This window comes from Suillus discolor, assembly GCF_016758755.1.
Source record: "Suillus discolor strain FC423 chromosome Unknown F5147scaffold_30, whole genome shotgun sequence".
Taxonomy (NCBI): domain Eukaryota; kingdom Fungi; phylum Basidiomycota; class Agaricomycetes; order Boletales; family Suillaceae; genus Suillus; species Suillus discolor.
The window spans coordinates 136,998-155,326 of NW_024541277.1; the positions used below are offsets into that span (position 1 = coordinate 136,998).

The window sequence follows — 18,329 nt, forward strand, 5'->3', positions numbered from 1 at the left end:
GGGTTTTCCTTGACAACTGATTTCATCCTTGATGCGAGCCGGAAGTCCATTGTAGAACTGATGGCGCAAGGCTCCGTCACCCCAACCTCAGACTTGGGAAGCTAGCCATTGGAACTCTACAACATACTTGTTGATGCGCTGTCCATCACGCATATAGAGCTGTTCCAGCTGCATTTCCGCATCTCCGACCAGGTCATGAGGTCCGAAGTTAGTTTGGAGTTCTAACATGAACTCAGAGTAGTTATCCATCCAGTCCGGACGATCCGTGAGATCATCCGAAAGGAAGTCCAGCTCAAACCATTCAAGGGCCACACCCTTGAGGTATGATTGTGCAAAGTTGACCTTAGTTCGGCCGGTACGGAAAGATTTTGGCTTAGCTTGGAAGTTAAGCTCACATTGGACAAAGAACGCCCGGAGCTTCCGGGGCTCAGTGCCATCGAAGGTATCCGGTTCTCGGACTTTGACTTTAGAGTCGCCGGATGAGGAAGATTGGCAGTTGTTACGCGCCAGGTTATTGATAGCTTGGGATAGATGGAGGAAGACCAGGTCCTGCGGACCTAGACCTTCGTTTTCATCATCAGTCGGGTCTTCTGGAGGATCACCCCCACCATCTCCGGGTGGGTTACTGCCTAGAGGATACTCATTGTCGGAATCATTGTGCGGAAGATTTCCGGCGGGTGTGGGTGTAGGGGTAGTCGGATGTGGGCAGTTAATGAGTTGGGAGATGCTGGAGGCAGTGCCTTGTGCACTGGCGTGGCGCTGAGAGAAACTGAGGAAGGCATTGACTATGGGAGTAGAGTCCCGTCGGGCGGTTACTAAACCCGCCACATTGAGTCGGTCTGCGCCCATGTAGGTGCCATGAATTAGATGTAAGTATACTCGGTAAGGTGTGAGTTTGAATATACTGTTAAGAACATGCTCAAGGGTCAAATCTGAAGGGCTTGGCTTCAGCTCATGCGCTGCGCCCCTTACCCGAGTATGTGCCCCTAACTTTCTGAAGGCTGTCGAATGATGTCCAGAGTCCAATGTCCAATGCGTGGGAATTCCGGTGGACGTTCAGGAACAAGTGATAAGACTAATCAAGACGATGTCCGAACTAGAAAGGAAACAGTGGAGGACTACCAGAGGTAGAGGTGGAGGTGACAAGTCTATAGGAGTCAATCCTAAGACTAGCGGAGGACAACAAGAGAAGAACTCAAGTCGGACAGAGGAGGGAATGAGCAGAGTCTAAGATAATATTCGAACTAAGGAAGTACAAAGATTCTACAGGGTTTATATACTACTGAGGACTTAACAGAGAATCAGTCAGCGCAGTCCGAAGCTATGCAAGGCTGTGGATGGAGTGTATAGAAAAGTCAAACACTAGTCTATTGGAAAATAGTAAATGAAGACGGAAATGAGAACATAGGAGAATAAAGGCGGAAATGAAATGAGGTACGGAAAATGAGTATAGTCTAACTGGAGAAGGAACGTACAAAGGGATAAGGCACAGAAGATAGACGCGGGTCAGATCCGGACAATGGATAGAAGTCGGCCAGATCCGGAAATCCGGAAATGATGTGTGTGATAGGTCTGGGTCTGGAACACGGGATATGACACCAAGATTGAGTTAGAGCAATATATTGAATTTTGTAGTATCTAGCTGCTATCTGACTCTAAAGGGTTTCTGAACTAGGCTTAAGACTTAGAGAAGAGAGAATATAATAAAAATTTACTAAAGACTCAAACTCATAGTGCAAACTAGTATATACTATATAACTTTATTGTGTAAGCTTCAAAAATGTGAATATAGCACTGAGTAAAAACAGCCTCTATAAGCTCAGCTAAGAATGAGTCTCTACACTGGTTTTCTAATACTAAGACTAGTTAATTATATGTGATTTTGAAAGTTTTTATGCAGGATTTTCAGTAGGCATCCCTTAAAACTATGAATTTTTGGTGATTCAAAGTAGTGGTATAGGGACAAGGAGAATAGTATAAGCTATTCCAGATATGCTCTCTTAAATATATGTCCTATGTCATTATGCTACCAGTCAATTCATAGCCACAAATTTCAAATACATATGTACATATTATGTAATAATTTCTCACTCTTTTTCTAGCTGATTCATCAAGGAATCACCTGACCATGGGTCATGCACAGCCCTTGTTGATTTGTCACTATACCAAGTTAATTCATGAATATTTACTTTTGACTCAAAGACCGTGTAACTTGGTACTACCAAACTAAAGCTACAACTTTAAATGTGAGAAACTAGTAGTACAGCCACAAATTTGTCTACATAAGGAGCTGCTTTTTGCCCAATAAAAAAGAAGCCCCTATTGCCTTTTTACTCTCTCACAATAAAATTATGAGTGAAGTGTGAACCAGCATTCAGCAAGTGCAGTTTAAGGTTGGAGCTTACTGTGCTCAACAACCAGCACCACACATCTGAGCTTACTGTGTCTGATGACTAGCAAGACTAGTTTGCTTTTATTTCTTTTCTCCTGATTGTTTTTCTGTTATTTTTCTTGTTTTCTTTTTCTTTCTATGTCTGTGTCTGTATCTGTGATTGTTTTCATCTTTATCTCTTCTGTCTGTCACTGTCTTTCTGAAATTGTGTCTTTGAACTTGTGATTGTGAAACTTATGTCTCTGTTTCTCTATTTCTTTTTCTGTCTGTCTCTGTCTCTCAATGTGTGTGTGTGTGTGTGTGTGTGTGTATGTGTGGAGTGTTGGTGACTGTCTGTATCAATCATCTCTCTATGATTGCTATCACTGTGTTTTGTGGTCATTGTTGCTAACAGTCTCCATGAATGTGAATGTATTAGCATTTCTATTTTAGTGGTCTCTTTTTGTTGTTGTCTCTTCTTATTTCAGAAGTTTGGTGTTGTCTTTCTTGTCCACTAAAGACTTAGGAAAGTCTTGTGAGGAAACTTTAGGTATTGACAGTGGCACCTGACCTTATACATCTGTGTGTCATACTAAGCCAAAGTGGTCATTGTAAGTTAGACTTTAGCTATTGAAAAGGAGACTTGGTATTGAAGTCCAAGGTTTCCAATTCCTGAGTCTGTTTAATACTTATTGTAAGTTCCTTAATAGCAGGTTCAATATTGTGCTAAGAGTGCTACAGAGGCTTTGACTAGACCTGATGATAGTTTCATTTGTGTTGTGTTAAGGGGGGATTCTCATTGTAACTCCACATAACTTGCTGCACTAAGTTTGTGTATGAATCATTGTTGCTATATAAAGTGTTAGGAAAAGTGTCTGTTTGTTTTGTATTATCTCTATATTGTTAGAGTGTCTGTGTCTCCTGATATTTTTTGTTGTTGCTGTTGTTGATCACTAACTGACTAGGTTCTGTTTCTCTGATTGCTATGTTTCATATTCATATTGTTAGATCAACTGTTGATTACTGACTTTTGTGCAGAGCCATATTTTGCTGACTGTATCTTAGGAGCATAATTAAGCCATCCACGTACGACCACATTATTAGCCATTGGTATTTGTCTGAATTGCTGACTAAGGAGATATTTAGTTTTATAGATGTTTATCTATATATTATCTATCTAATAAGACAGCATGGCTTTTGGCTCTTTGTCAACCGAACTTGGAGACATAAAAACATGCTTATAAGCCTAATAATGTACAATATAGTAAAAGGTTGCATGAAAATACATCCACTTACACATACAAAAGTAAACAGCTGCTAAGAAGACCACACCATGAGTCATCAATATCATAAGTATAATGTGCATACAAAAAAATGAACCATTGATCCCCACAAGCTAACATTTTACCACTTTGGAGATTTTCTCTTGTCCTGTGGATAATGAAGTGCAAATTAGTTGTCAGCTCCACTAATGCAATTAATTCAAACACTTACTCCAAGTTGTTCCAATTCAGCCCAGCAGGACAAAGCAGTGATTTTGTAAGTTCATGATTGAATCTGTGGTCAATTTTTTCAAGTTTCTATGTAGAGAAGGCTGGATTGCTGCTCCTTTAGGGGCAATCCAATCAAGAATTGCAAATTTTAATGTTTTCATGTCATCACTTTGGGCACCTGCAGCTTCCTTATCAATCTATAAATTATAAGCATGAACTCTCGCTATACAAAAAATAATGCACCAATTCTCCAACATGAAAGATTTTCTTCTTAAATCTGTTTTGTAGTCGCTCTAAAAGTCTAGGATGAGAATCTAAAAGCTACTCAAAAACATGATATTCCTGTCACTCACTATGAGATATGTTAGTTAAGAAGCAAGCAAACAGAGATGATATTGTTTTACTTAGCAGATAAGTCCAGAGTCTAGTGGAATATCTTCCATTTGCTACAATCTGAGGATACTATTCATAAGAAGAGAAGGATAATTGCATAATGCAAATACAGTTTGGCCAAAGTGCTGCCCATGGGAGATAAGAGAATCAGATGTTGAACTATAGGACAAGATGAGTCTGCAAACATATGACACAAATGAGGGATAGCCTATGTTTTTTTGCATGGCCCCATCTGCAGGGCTAATGTAGTACATTTGGTTAGAATGCTGGAAGTAGAATGCTGGATAATTATGTGAGTTTGGCAGGAAGAAAAGGAAGTACATGATTGGCACATACTGAAACTCAGCTTTTATCTACAGCACCCCACTATATGAGATTCCAGGTGACTAGCATACCTGATGGCCACTAAGCACTGGCTGTAATGGCTGGGGGACAAGATAGCCCACCAAAATTAAATTGATGGCTTACAAAGCGCTGGCACATTGTCAAAAAGAATAAATATTGCACAGCTTGCCATTAGACAATAATGCTGCCCCCGTTCAACCCAAAGATGCGATAGTCTTTGAGTGAGAGTCAAACCCTTAATCTGTCTGGACATGTTATCAGCTTGAACCTCTGGTAACCTTAACAAACCACATGAAATACATTTTATTAATGTCATTTATTAGTATCAAATTAGTTGGCAATACCAACTAAAGGGTCAAGCCTGTAGAACTCACTGGTGTAAGGTCTGTGAACCACTGTTAATCATTCCAGAATCTCACTACAGAACAGAAAAGCAGATATTGTTAAAACTTGCTAGCAGTAGAAAACAACAAAGCTCCCCTCCTTCTCCTGAACCATAGCCTTAAGGCAGGTGAGGTGAAGTATATAGCCAAGCTCAAGAAATAACTACATTATGCAGAATCATTCTACTCAAGACTGGAGGAACTATATCAAACATATAGATTGCATTAGCTAAATGAATGTTACTGGGCCAAAATCTTGGAAAAATATGTCCTAAGTGGAATCAGTATATGCTCTCCTTGCCAAATCAAATGGAACACCCCTTCTCCCATCCAAAGTATGTCCTACACACATTCTATTGACATAAACTGTTGATGTCAAAGACTAGGGAGTCAACTCCAAAGTCATATTAAAATAAGTAAAATCATCATCGCAATGCAGTGGACATTCATCAGTTCTGTAGTGAAAAACCTTAGTATATTACAGTTATGATAGCATGCAGTAAAGCTTTATACCCCGAGCAGTTCACAGATCTACCATAGACTAATGTTATAAAGCCTGCATGGTTGGTAGCCAATCACAAAAAAAGAATAAGACAATTGATCAAATTTATGTAAATCACTATAACTATCCTTTAGGTCCTGACTTTAAGTGTGGATTATGAGATGCAAGTATATTATGCACCAATGCATTCCATTTCAAATCTGCGGTACTCACAGAATATCCTCTGCATTGTTCAGACAAAGATATCACTGCAGCCATGCCCTAACCAGACCTAGATCATAACTGATGAACACTATTATAAGTGGAGAACCTACCACAACACTGATCAAAGCAAAGCATGAAATCACTAAGAGTGTAGATGGCTTAAAGTTGATTAAAACACCCCTCAAGAATATGAGGATAGAACCTAATACACTGACGATAATTATATAAGCAATAGAAGTAGTCAAAATTACAATCTGATCACCTCAGGATACAAAAACAAGTCAGTATGCTTGTAATGACTATGAGCATTATCACACTCTTTCACAAGTAATATGCCTATTCAGTTGGCAATGTTGGACTCAAATTTAAGACATGTGAAAAGAATCTAACTGTGAAGTTGAAAGTTCACAAAAGTGCTGTACCATCATACCTATAAAAATGCAACTGACACCCAAAAGGAAGGAGTAGAAGCACATCATCTATGCAATGGCTGTTGTGTCTAAGCCCAGAATGGCAAGGATAGCAATATCCAAGGCCATGGGGACACTTGCCTGTTAGAGTAGACTGAATGGAGGTTTTCTCATTCATAATACAGATAAAATACTTACTAGGGTAATTTGGCTTTTAGTCTGACTGCTGAAATTATTGATAAATATCTATACTTTCACCTCATTAATGATACCATTGACAGAAGTACTTCTGATGTGTTCAATAGTGATCAGCATACATAATATTGTAGCTACAATGTTGGTCATCCAAGCCAGAAGTTTGTACTTTCTAGGCCTCTCTCTCACTGTGTGCATTCAAATAAGCCAAGCTTCAGGTTGATTATGTTATTTAGATACTGGTGGTGCCCTGTGTTGCAGGCTTGAACAATGAACAGGTGGTTTATGAGAAGGCAACATACATAGCATATATAAAATTCTGCCTATCATTGAAGGAATTAGTATTTGAACACTTGGTTTTGAAATGATCATGCACAATAGAATGTGATGCTGGTTTCCAGTGTAGCACTCGGATCAGTGTTGGGCTCGTATCCTGCCAATCTCATAGGTATCCCACATACACATTCCTCGACACTCCATTTACTGTCCGAGAGTTTCATGCGTATGTCCGAGTCATCTGAAGGTCATCCGTCCATTTCCGAGGCCTGTATACAGTTTCAATCCTCTGTACCATGTCCCGTCCGTGTCTGTTTGACTTTGCTGGTGCATTTTTCACTTAGTTATCTATTATTGATTATGTCTAGGGGCACATATGTTGTCGGCCTGTCAGTTATACGCATAACAACACACCTTGCGCCTTATTACATGCATATCTCTGTAGCGGCTCGCCTCAAGTCTTATTACATTTCGGATGCCTTATCTCGCTACTGGTTTCGCCTACGCAGTTTCCGGACCTTCACACTATAGGATATAATCTGCCTCGCTAGATACTCGCACTTGACTTCACTTTCCCTACTACGAGTCATAGTTAGTAGAGTCACTTCGGATAGTCATACTTCGCGCAATCGATCTTTTTGTTCATTCAGAACGATTGTTTGGCTTGACTGCTGCCATTTCGCATCTCACTATCTCTTAGCTTTCCTGATAGGCTTTGCTTAGTCTTACTTTGCAAGTCTTATACTTCGACATACACACTGTACTTCTACTTCGGAACCTTCACTGTTTATCAGAAGCTCTTCGGACGCTTTGTGCAACCCTGGACCTTCGTTTCTTGACGTCGGACCACCTTCAGACCACTTTGGACAAGTACTTCGGTACTTCGGACACATCCTTGGAACACCAAGTGCACTCTTGGAAACTTTCCTTTCTCTCATCCTCGATCTTAACAAGATATCCCTTGCATTATATCAAGGAGTATTTCTATAGGCAGTCTCTTTGGGACGAGCACATCACTCGCACATTGAGTTCTGAAGGTAACACTTTGTAGAGCCCACACAGAATCAACTCTTTACACTGGTATTAAGTCATGCTCTGTGAGCTCTTCTGTTTTTCTGTCATTGGAATGCTGTACAGGATGAGACAAGGGCATATACTATTATTGGCCAGTTGTGTGATAATCAAACTCATGTCATCCAAAGTCCAGAATATTGACATGGCTGTGGATTGACTCAAAATTGTTGCTTCTGTTGTGTTGCTCAGATCATTCTAGACATCAATGGAACAGCATAGGACTTATCACCAAGATAGTGTTACGTCGACTGTAGGTCGGCGTGTGCGAACTAGGATAGTTCTTCTCAGCGACGAGTCGAGTGACTCTACTGAAGCTGAGCGTGGTCTGACTTTGACGGAACGTCAAAGGTTCCTCCGGCGATCTCGGTAAGACGGCGCTCGTCGAGATGCAGGGCTAGCGGATACGTGCAGAGTTGTACGGGGACGACTCTGAAGTGCGGTCTCACACAAGGAAGCTTTTGTTAGAGCTAAGATGAGCAAGTTCTTGGTAGAACCTAGTAGATTAAAGTGAAGTTCAATCTACAACAATGTGCCTACTTATACATAGTGTATGTAGGTGTTCAAGCTCAGTCTGTAATCTATAGTATATCGGTAATCTAAGATAACCAGACATGAGGAGAGATAGTATACATGAGGCTTAACCTCTGATCATACATGCAGCGCCAAGTGCAGCTGCGCATAGGTACAGGAAGCGCCAAGCGCTCCGGGTCTTCATACATGAGGCGCCTAGGGCGCTCTGGATCTTCATGAAGCGACATGCTGTATACATGCGCTGATCTAGGGTGTCCATGAGGCGTACAGCCTCCATGGAACAGGTACAAGGCCGTCTAGGCCAGGGGCGGGGTCATAGCGTCAGGCGGGGTCATAGCGCCATGAGGCGGGGTCATAGCGGTCCAGACCGCTGTCTGTCTAGGCGCAGGCGGCGCACCGCCGCGCGGGGAGTCTAGCAGAGCGGGGGCAGGCGTAGGGAGAGCTGGGGCTCTAGTAGGTGTTACAGATCCCTGTAACATTACCCCGTTACTAAGGTTGAAGTCACCGGCTTCAATTAACACTGCGTCCAAAGGCTGGGAGGACGGTGCGGGTGTCGAGGGAGTTGCTGGCACAGGCGTCAAGGGTATCGGCGTCGCGGGCATAGGGGAAGGTGGAATGGGGAAGGCGAGCGCGAGGTCGGCGAGTGCTTTGTGGTTCTGCTCCCAATCTAAGAGAGTTTCGAAAAACTTCTCTTCATCTGAAAACTCTTGGAGCACGATGCGTCCCTTGAGTCCAGGGCAGTGGATCGATAAATGATCCGGTCCAATCTCGCTGCAGATGCAGCAGACGTAATCAGGACACTGTCTAAAAGTGTGCCCATATCCGCCGCAACGCTTGCAGAGCGTGCGGGTTCTATCCATCGTGGCCGTTCTCTTTCTACTGGGCAGCGGGCGCACGGGTCTAGTTTCTTCTTCGGCGCGAGGCTTTGCTGAGGCCGTCCTCACCGCGAGGTTCACGAGGTCGGGGAAGTCGAGCGGTAGGAGGTGAAGCGCCATTGCGCGAATTCTTTTCTGAAGGTGGAGCATGGCGAGCGTCCGAGTACCTTCGTCTATATCTGTACGAAGTGCGGCGTCTTCTAGCATCTTTGTGGTTTTTATGATGTGCACAGCGAGGGACGTGCTGGCAGCAACGGTTGCGCTCATGTCACTGAGGATGTTGTCGATCTCTCGGGAGTACGCAGGGGTGAGGATGGCGGTTTCGCTGAACGCACAATTCTCAATCGTGCCGAGGATTCTTCCGTAGTCGGAGTCCTTCAGCGTCACAGTGGTAGGAGTTTTGATGGGAGTCGTCATGATAGTGGGAGTTTCTGAGGAATATACGGCCGTAGGGAGAGTGTCTTATATGTTTCTCCAGGTCGTTTCCAAGCTCCGCTCGAGTCAGACTTATCTTTCGTTAGGATCCTATCAGAGTTCAATCAGCGAGGGCGTATCGCTCCTCGGTTCTAATCTATCATCAGAGGGTGATAATCATTGCCATGATGGGGGTGGGCGCGTCCCGTTATCTTTTTGTTTGACTAAAGTCTACGGTCGGCGGATCTAGAGGATCTTGCGGGCTTGCAGGAGTTTCCGAAAGGTTCGTCTCGTGATAGTTTAAGCGTCTTTCCGGACGATCAGGGGGAAGGTAAGGGCCATGAGGCTTGCAGGAGTTTCTCTGGGGATTCCCTCGTCTTCATCGTCTTCTTGATCTTTTTGTTAAGTCGATCGTCGAAGGGTGGTCTAGTTTAAGCGTCGTTTCGGACGTACGGTGTCTTAACCTTTTGTTAATTGCTTTATGCGAGGTCGAGGACAGGGGGTATCCAAGCATAGGGGGCCGGAGGGTGTCCGGGGTCGTCCAGCGAGGAAAGTAGTTTAATGTCGTTTCAGACAATCTTAGTTTAATGTCTTTCCGGACAATCGCGCAGTTTATAGTCGTGCTGGACTCAGACCTAGTTTATAGTCGTAGCGGACTTGGGTCTAGTTTAGCGTCATAGTGGACGTGTCGGCGAATTCGAAAGGGGTAGAGACCTATTAGATAGAAAAAGGTGTAGAAAAGGTAAAAGTAATTATAAATTTACCCCGTCACTAGGACGTTGATCTACCACGATTAACGAAATTAAAAGTCCAATTCGAGTTCTCCGCAGTCAGGGTCGTCAGAAGGAGAGGCGAAAATGAAATCGCCGATCGTCCGAATATATGAGGATCCGGGGTTGTCTTCTTCGTCAGAATCGGAGTCGGACTCATTAGAGTCCTCATCAACCAATAAGGTTGGGTCAGGGAGCGCGGGGGGCGTCAGAAGACGCGCATTCAAGCGCTGGATCACCATGTCGAAATATTCTTTGACTGGGTTCTGGTTGGGGTCAACCGATGACATTTGTACGTCGGTTGCTGGGGGTGTCGCGGGGCTTACAGCATGGCCCGGTTCAGTGTCTTCGCTATCGGACATAGGCATGTCCTGGCGACAGAGAGGGACGGTTTCTTCGTTATCGAACCGGAGTTTCTTGGCTGCCGGTCGATCTTCCGTGAAAACGGCTCTTCCTTTTCCGAGAACAGATACAGGCTCTCCGGAAAACATAAACTTCGTCTGAGTTTTCTCTGGTTCAGGGGCCAGTCTAGGGTGCTTGGCAGGGGGTGGTTCTGCGGTAGCGATAGCGCGTCCTTTGCCAAGGACAGACGCGGGTTCTGCCGAGAATGTTAATTTCGGCTCAGAGGCGACGGAAGGCCTCTTCTTTTCATTAAGAGTCGGGAAGGGATTCTTCGGGACTGATGGGGGCGCCAAAGACGTAGAAGTCTTGGCGGTTTGGCTCCTCACAGCTTCTTCGGGCTGTGGTGCGGTTTGCTGCGGCTGAGAGGTTGCGGCAGTCTGGGGTGTGGGTCCTTCTTCGGGGATTTCCACAATCGTGGCATAGGGCATGGCAGCCGGTGCCGGTGCTAGTTTATACTCTTTACGGAGTTTCTTCTTCGTCTGAGAGCGGTCAGCGACTCGCTTATCTTTCTTCTGGAAGAGGGGCGTCAGGCCGTTCTTCTTCCGTTCGGCATCTATATCCCGTTCCATGTCTCTGGATTCGGGAGTGGCGGTGAGGGTCAGGGTGGACGCCGTCCAATCTATGCTAGGGTTGTTGGCGATTAGCCATGGTTGCCCAAGCAGGAATTTATCTGAGTATGATAACTCAGCGAGGTAAAACCTAACAGGCGTTACTCGTTCATCGATCTTGACCGTGAGGGTGCAATATCGGGAGATAGGCCCTCCGGCCGTAGTAGATCCGTCCGCATTAGTTACCATGATTGGTTTCTTCAGCGGGTGCGAGGAGATGCGGTGCTTCTTGCAGTAATCCTTATGGATGAAGGATCGGCAGGCACCCGAGTCAACGACCATAGAAGTCGTTATCGGTGCTTCTCTTCGATCTGAAATCAAGGTTACTGGAACCCGGAATTCGCGTTTCTTCCCGATGGTCTTGATTGACCTAATCGGGTCTTCATCGACAATCTTTCTCCTATCTCGGCAGAGATTGTCACTGGCACGGTGGCCGGTCGCGTTGCAGTTGAAGCATCGCCTGCTGTTAAGGCGGATGCGGATTTCTTTCCCTTTGAGATGGGAGGCCGCGGCGATCTTCGTGCGTGTGGATGAGGGTCGGGCTTCATTCTTTTCTCGCCTGGCCAAGGCGGTCTTCGATTGATTCTTTTCTCGCCATATCACGGCGGTCTTCATCGTCAGCGCCTTCTTCGGGGACACTACGTGTGTACGGCGCTCTTCTTCGGGAGTCATCCGTGAGGAGGATGCGATATTGTTGGCGTAAGGCATTTCCTATCATACAATGCTGGTCGAGGCAAGGTGCGTATCTGGGTGTGCGTCGCGTAGATAGGCGACGATCAGATAGACTTTAATCTTTTGTTACGTCGACTGTAGGTCGGCGTGTGCGAACTAGGATAGTTCTTCTCAGCGACGAGTCGAGTGACTCTACTGAAGCTGAGCGTGGTCTGACTTTGACGGAACGTCAAAGGTTCCTCCGGCGATCTCGGTAAGACGGCGCTCGTCGAGATGCAGGGCTAGCGGATACGTGCAGAGTTGTACGGGGACGACTCTGAAGTGCGGTCTCACACAAGGAAGCTTTGTTAGAGCTAAGATGAGCAAGTTCTTGGTAGAACCTAGTAGATTAAAGTGAAGTTCAATCTACAACAATGTGCCTACTTATACATAGTGTATGTAGGTGTTCAAGCTCAGTCTGTAATCTATAGTATATCGGTAATCTAAGATAACCAGACATGAGGAGAGATAGTATACATGAGGCTTAACCTCTGATCATACATGCAGCGCCAAGTGCAGCTGCGCATAGGTACAGGAAGCGCCAAGCGCTCCGGGTCTTCATACATGAGGCGCCTAGGGCGCTCTGGATCTTCATGAAGCGACATGCTGTATACATGCGCTGATCTAGGGTGTCCATGAGGCGTACAGCCTCCATGGAACAGGTACAAGGCCGTCTAGGCCAGGGGCGGGGTCATAGCGTCAGGCGGGGTCATAGCGCCATGAGGCGGGGTCATAGCGGTCCAGACCGCTGTCTGTCTAGGCGCAGGCGGCGCACCGCCGCGCGGGGAGTCTAGCAGAGCGGGGGCAGGCGTAGGGAGAGCTGGGGCTCTAGTAGGTGTTACAGATCCCTGTAACAGATAGCAAATAACTTCTCTCTATATGCCTCTCACTTCAAACATTACTATTTGGAAGTGGTGGGGAAAGAACTCAAAGTGTTTCCTACTGATCATTAAGAACCTGATGTATTGTGAGATCCAACCACTCACCAATATTGACCTTCAAGTTCAAGTTCTATATAATCATAATCAAGCTTAGGTACAAGTACAAACAATAGTGTAAAGGAAATATACTCTTATGGCCCTATTTACTTGGGTTGATATACTCTCAAAAGAGAAGAATGTCATTCAAGTCTTCTAGCCAGGCAATGGTGTGACAGTTAGGGATCACATAGTAATATTGAAATTGTTGTTCTCCTAAGAACAAAGCCGGCTGAACCAGATCCAGCTGTCTTCTTTCACCAAGGCTTGTAATGCATTAGTTTTCAAGTTGAGTTTTTGATATTGCCTAAAATATAGTAATATCCTGAATACTGCAGGGCTTAAATGCACACTATGACTGAACATACCAACATAGGTTTTCTAACTTGCAAACTTGCAAGAAGGTGTTGTGCTACAAAGAGTTTTGATATGATTAAGTGATGATGATGGTAAGATAGGGCTCTTGCATAACCAACCAATCTGTGACACCTTGTGATGCATTATGACATGATGTGACCCAAAAGAATGACTCAGAGTATAGTCATACATGGTGAGTAATCAACTATGCAATGAAGTTGTTTCTAACTCAGATTAATGAACTGGGAGATAGTTATATATGTTATATACAATATATTATATGAAATGATTAGTGAAGGATACTTTATAGTCCTGCTTTCTTGAGCTCAGTGAAGATAGAGTAAAAGAGGACTCGATGACCTCTGTATTTCTTGCTTACCCATGCTGCTTGTTCGCCTATTAGGTCCTTTCTATAAGTGTCCATGAATCTCCAAGGACAGCATGCATATTTATATTTTCAGGTGAGATAAAACAATCAAATAAAAAAAGAAGCTTACTTTTGCATTTGCTCTATAGTCACAGACTCCAGCACATCAACAAAGTTCTTCACCAGATCTTCCTCACTAGCTGAGGGTGTCATTTGACAGTATAATCACTTTGCATGTCCCCAGCACTGCTCAATAAAGTTTAGCTTGCAGTAAAACTTTGGAAGGAACAGTACCAAGATTCTATATGATTCAGCAACAAGCTCAAGTGTAGATTTGACATTCACAAAGTCAGGTTCATTGTACACCATCTATTAACAGTAGCAATGCTCAACACCAAACTTACATGCAAAATTTGGCTTACATTCTGCATGAATATCTGCCATATTACCATAGCCATGCTTCTCCAGAATTTTTGCCATGCCCTTGAAGATACCTGCATGTGGATGACCTTCAGAGAAATAGAATGACTACAGGGAACTATCCTCAAAGATGCCATCAGCCATGCAAATTTTTGTCTTCATAGGCTTCTTTATTAGCACCATAAATAATCTTACCTTCTAAATTCCTTGCTATCACCTCAACACCCCAGTTTGTCTGAATTTTAGGTGTTTCTTTAGATATTTTTCATGCAGAGAGAGAGCCATTAGGGCACTTAAGATGAGTCGTTGTATTATTAAAGATGAATATATGATTTTTATTGGGCCAGTTCTTCTGATTTCTTCATTTGAAAAATAACTATCGCGTGATTTTTCTGCCTTAAACAATACTCATGCTGGCTCTTTTCCATCAGGTGATTGCAACCAGCCATGATCTGCTGACATGAAGTCAGTAACCATCAGAGAAGCCTCTTCCTGTTAGAGTCATGCTTGGAGGATTAACTGGATCTGAAAGGGCTTTGGCCTCAGCTTGTGTGCTGTGCCCCTTACCCAAGTATATGCCCTTTAATTTCAGATGAAGTCCGAAGGGGAGTTCTGGTGAAGTCCAGAGACAAACTCCAGACAAACTCTTAGGCTGGATTGCTCAATAGAGCACCAACAGATTTCCAGATGAGTGTGGGAAAGCACACTGGAACTACTTCCGGAGTGAGGGGAATCATGGTAAGACTACTGGAACAAGTTCCAAGTAGGATGGATGAAGAAGTTGACCACTGGATGAAGTCTAAGGCAGAATAGGAGTAAGCTCCAAAGAGGAAGGAGATCCACAGGAGTCGGAGGACATGATAGGATAGGTCTGAAGGAACAGAGGTCCGAAGGTAGGAGGAGCAGAGTAGCAGATGATTGGACAAGTGGATAAGATGGATGGACGGATGGATGGATGGAGAAGCGGAGCTCTGTGTATCTAAGGGGTAGTGTGAACTACTATAGTAGAGTAGGTCTGGAGGTTGTGCAAGGATAGTGTAGACTACTCTGGACAAGATCCGGAATAGAAACAAACAGGATAAGACTACCATAGGTAGAGTCGGAGCCAAAATGGAACAAAGACTAGAATCAGATGAAGTCTGAAAATGATTAGAGGACGAAGGATCAAGGCTCCGGACTAGAGAATGATCTCATAGCCCAGAGCCAGAGGCTTACAAGGGCTGAAGCACGAGTATAAGAACAGAAACAGAATTATATAGACAGGAGGTAAGGAAGATACAGGATAATAAGTAACAGGATAAACAGAAACAAAAGCAATAATCAGACTAAGGTCTGCAGGAGTTGTACTACTAGTTTATATACTGTAGGTAGCATAACAGAAGATCAGTAAGCATAGTACAAGGCTATGTATGTATGTACACATGGAAACACATTAGTAAGTACAACGGAACATAGGTATGATGAACCCGGAGATAAAACTTATATAGAATACATTATCAAGATGGAAGCAGAGATAACCAAGAGCCGGAGACACAGGTATATCCTAAATGGGGTAATGTGCAGGTGCATGGGAATAGTTTCAGATAGGACCATGAACGAGATCCGAAGGTCCAAAAGCCAGGGGTTCGGATAGGATAGGACATGGATGAGGTTCGGATGAGGGTTGGATGCAGATTGGATGGAGTATGGATTGGATGTGTGAACTGGATTGGGTGGAGATTATATGGATATGTCTGGATATATGAGGATTTGGACAAGATATCATAGTGGAAGTAGGGTGTAGAATCTGGTATATGACACTTCCCCTTTTGTGTATGGAGTAGCACTTATGTTTTTGTGCACCCATTTTGACTTCCTCTGATCATTGACATAGAACATGCTTTCATCATGGAATCAGACACACAGAGGCCACTTGGTGTTGCAGATCTCTTCATTGTCCTTTCCCCATGCACACATTTTTGCTTCTTCCTCTGCTCATTTCTTCAGGAAAACATGCTGATGATAATAGACAACATCTTTGTGCTCGTGACCATCAATATATTAACTATGGTGGTCCCGAACCCAACAGTAGTCCATACACTTCATCCAGCACTTTGCTGTTGCTAGGGAGATTGTTTTTTTTTATCTTCAGACATGTTTTGACTTCCTCATTATCCAGATATGTAACAATGTCTTTTGCACATACATAAGTGCTAATGGATTGAAGGTGCTCATGGATCTCATTAGCAATGTCAGAATTATCGAGTCATGATGATCCCCATCTCTGACCAAATGGATTGACAGGGACATTATTGTGATCCTACACATATGCTTTGGTTGCCTCTCGAAGTTCTTGCGCCCACCAACTCGACTTTTCTTTCCCATCTACCATCAACAATGAGGCAGCCATCTAAGCCTGGTATCCAGGAGAGGAGGAGTTTGTATAATGGATGAGAAATGATGCTATTAATTCAAATCGTAGTTTTGTCCAGTTTTCCATCTTAGCATCCTTAAAGCCACGGACAGTGTTTCGTGGTGGCTCAGGATGGTTTGAATATCTTTGAGTGTACTCACAGCTTCAGAGACTCCAGGTGGCTTCCAGAGTTCCCATGCAAGTCCTGTGCCCTCAGGACACATACTGAGCTCTGCATTTGCCTCAAGTGGAGGCTCATCCTCGAAAATGTCCTCATCCACTTTCTTGACATCTTCATCACCATCAATTTCCAGTTCAGCCTGCTCAGGTGACTCATTTTCATCATTAACTCCTGTCTTGTCATGATCACAATCAGCTGTAGTAAAAATTTTCTTAATGGTTCCACCAGAAATTGCTGAAAGTGACTCTCACATCTCGATAATCTTGACAGCATCAAAGATTAATTCTATATTCAGCAAGAACAGAATATTGACTATGTCTATGGAAGGTGAAGTGTTCAACAAGTCCTGCACTGGTGGTCCTGGGCTGAAAGAAAGTGTGACTCCAAGAATTTTTTCATCTTTGTTAGTGGGGGAGTCAATGTCCACAGGCTGACAAGGATGTTAGACATGGAAAACGAGTGCTTTCAAGTTTAAAACTTGCCTGCACATTTTTCTTCTTTTTTGCTTGTGCCTGCTTGAGCCTGGTTCTCTTTGTGTTCCTTGTAGCATATTTACTGAGATTCTTCAAGTTACCTAGCACACACTTTAGCATTGTGCAGCGGTAGTCTGAGGATGCAGATGTGGAGGTTACAGTGAAGGTTTATTTTTTTTGTAGTGTTACTTCCTAATTGTCACACACAAAGATGTCCTTTCTGAGCCCATAAGACTCATTTTGCTAATGGCACTTGCAATTCTCAATTTTTGAAAAATCAAGCCCCACAGAGTTATTCTAAATACAAATATAAAGAAGACTATAGAATTTTTTTATACCAAAAAGTCAATTTTACAATGGCCATTAGCTGTACACTCCAAAGTCATACAAAAGTTACTCATGGTCATGTGATGTTGGTTGGTTGTACAAGAGCCCTATCTTAGTACAAAATATATATATAATTATATAATTCAATAAATTGCACACTGTTTGTAGTGAATGAGTATGCAGTACAAATAAGCACAACTAATTAATTACTATCTCAATCATGATCCTCTGAATCAAATATAGAATTCTCTCTATTTGGAATCAGTATGAAGTTCACCCTAGTTCACCTGCAAGGAACCATAATATTGTTGTACACCAATTATGTAGCAATATCAAACAGAATTTAGACTACCCCTATTTGATACTGTACTTTGCTGTACTATCATCAGTATGGCTGCACTCTACACTAGGATATAGATACATTGATGCATGGTATAGTACATTTTAATAGTACTACTGTTGTATAGTTATTATGAAATTATATGTGCTATGCAAAAAAAAAGATGTATAGCACTATAACATGTGTGGTAGATTAGAAAAGTGCTACTAGTGCTGCTAGTAGTAGATGATGCTTTAATGCACAGTGGCATAGAGTATCATAATCTGGACATTCCTAGTAGTGTGTAGCAAGTCTATTAATTCATCTCTAGTATACATTAGTATTGTTTTGAGTGATCCAATAAAGCACTTACCTTTTACATCACCAATCTCAAGCATTGGGCCACACAAGCAAAGCTGTCAGTATACAGTTTCTTGATTTGCCCATATAGTGTTTAGCACAGATAACTCAGTGTGGTGGCCACCTCAAGTCCTGAAGTTAGGCTCATATCAGCAACATGGTCTTGAATGCATACTACATCTGCCTCCAACATTTGCAA

General features: G+C 43.3%; 2 protein-coding genes across 2 annotated transcripts; both read right to left on the reverse strand.

Moving 5' to 3' along the window:
- Window positions 1-8,473: 8,473 nt before the first annotated feature.
- Window positions 8,474-9,469, reverse strand: F5147DRAFT_774094 (uncharacterized protein; the record flags this gene model as incomplete). The annotated part of the gene is made up of 1 exon (XM_041441559.1): window positions 8,474-9,469. The coding sequence occupies one exon, from the start codon at window positions 9,467-9,469 to the stop codon at window positions 8,474-8,476; it is 996 nt and encodes a 331-aa protein (XP_041292377.1).
- A 5,017-nt stretch (window positions 9,470-14,486) lies between these two features.
- On the reverse strand, window positions 14,487-15,968 carry F5147DRAFT_577508 (uncharacterized protein; the record flags this gene model as incomplete). Its single annotated transcript, XM_041431399.1, has 2 exons — window positions 14,487-14,570; window positions 15,879-15,968. Coding segments are annotated over 2 exons (174 nt in total), but the record flags the coding sequence as incomplete, so codon positions are not given.
- Between the last annotated feature and the right edge of the window lie 2,361 nt (window positions 15,969-18,329).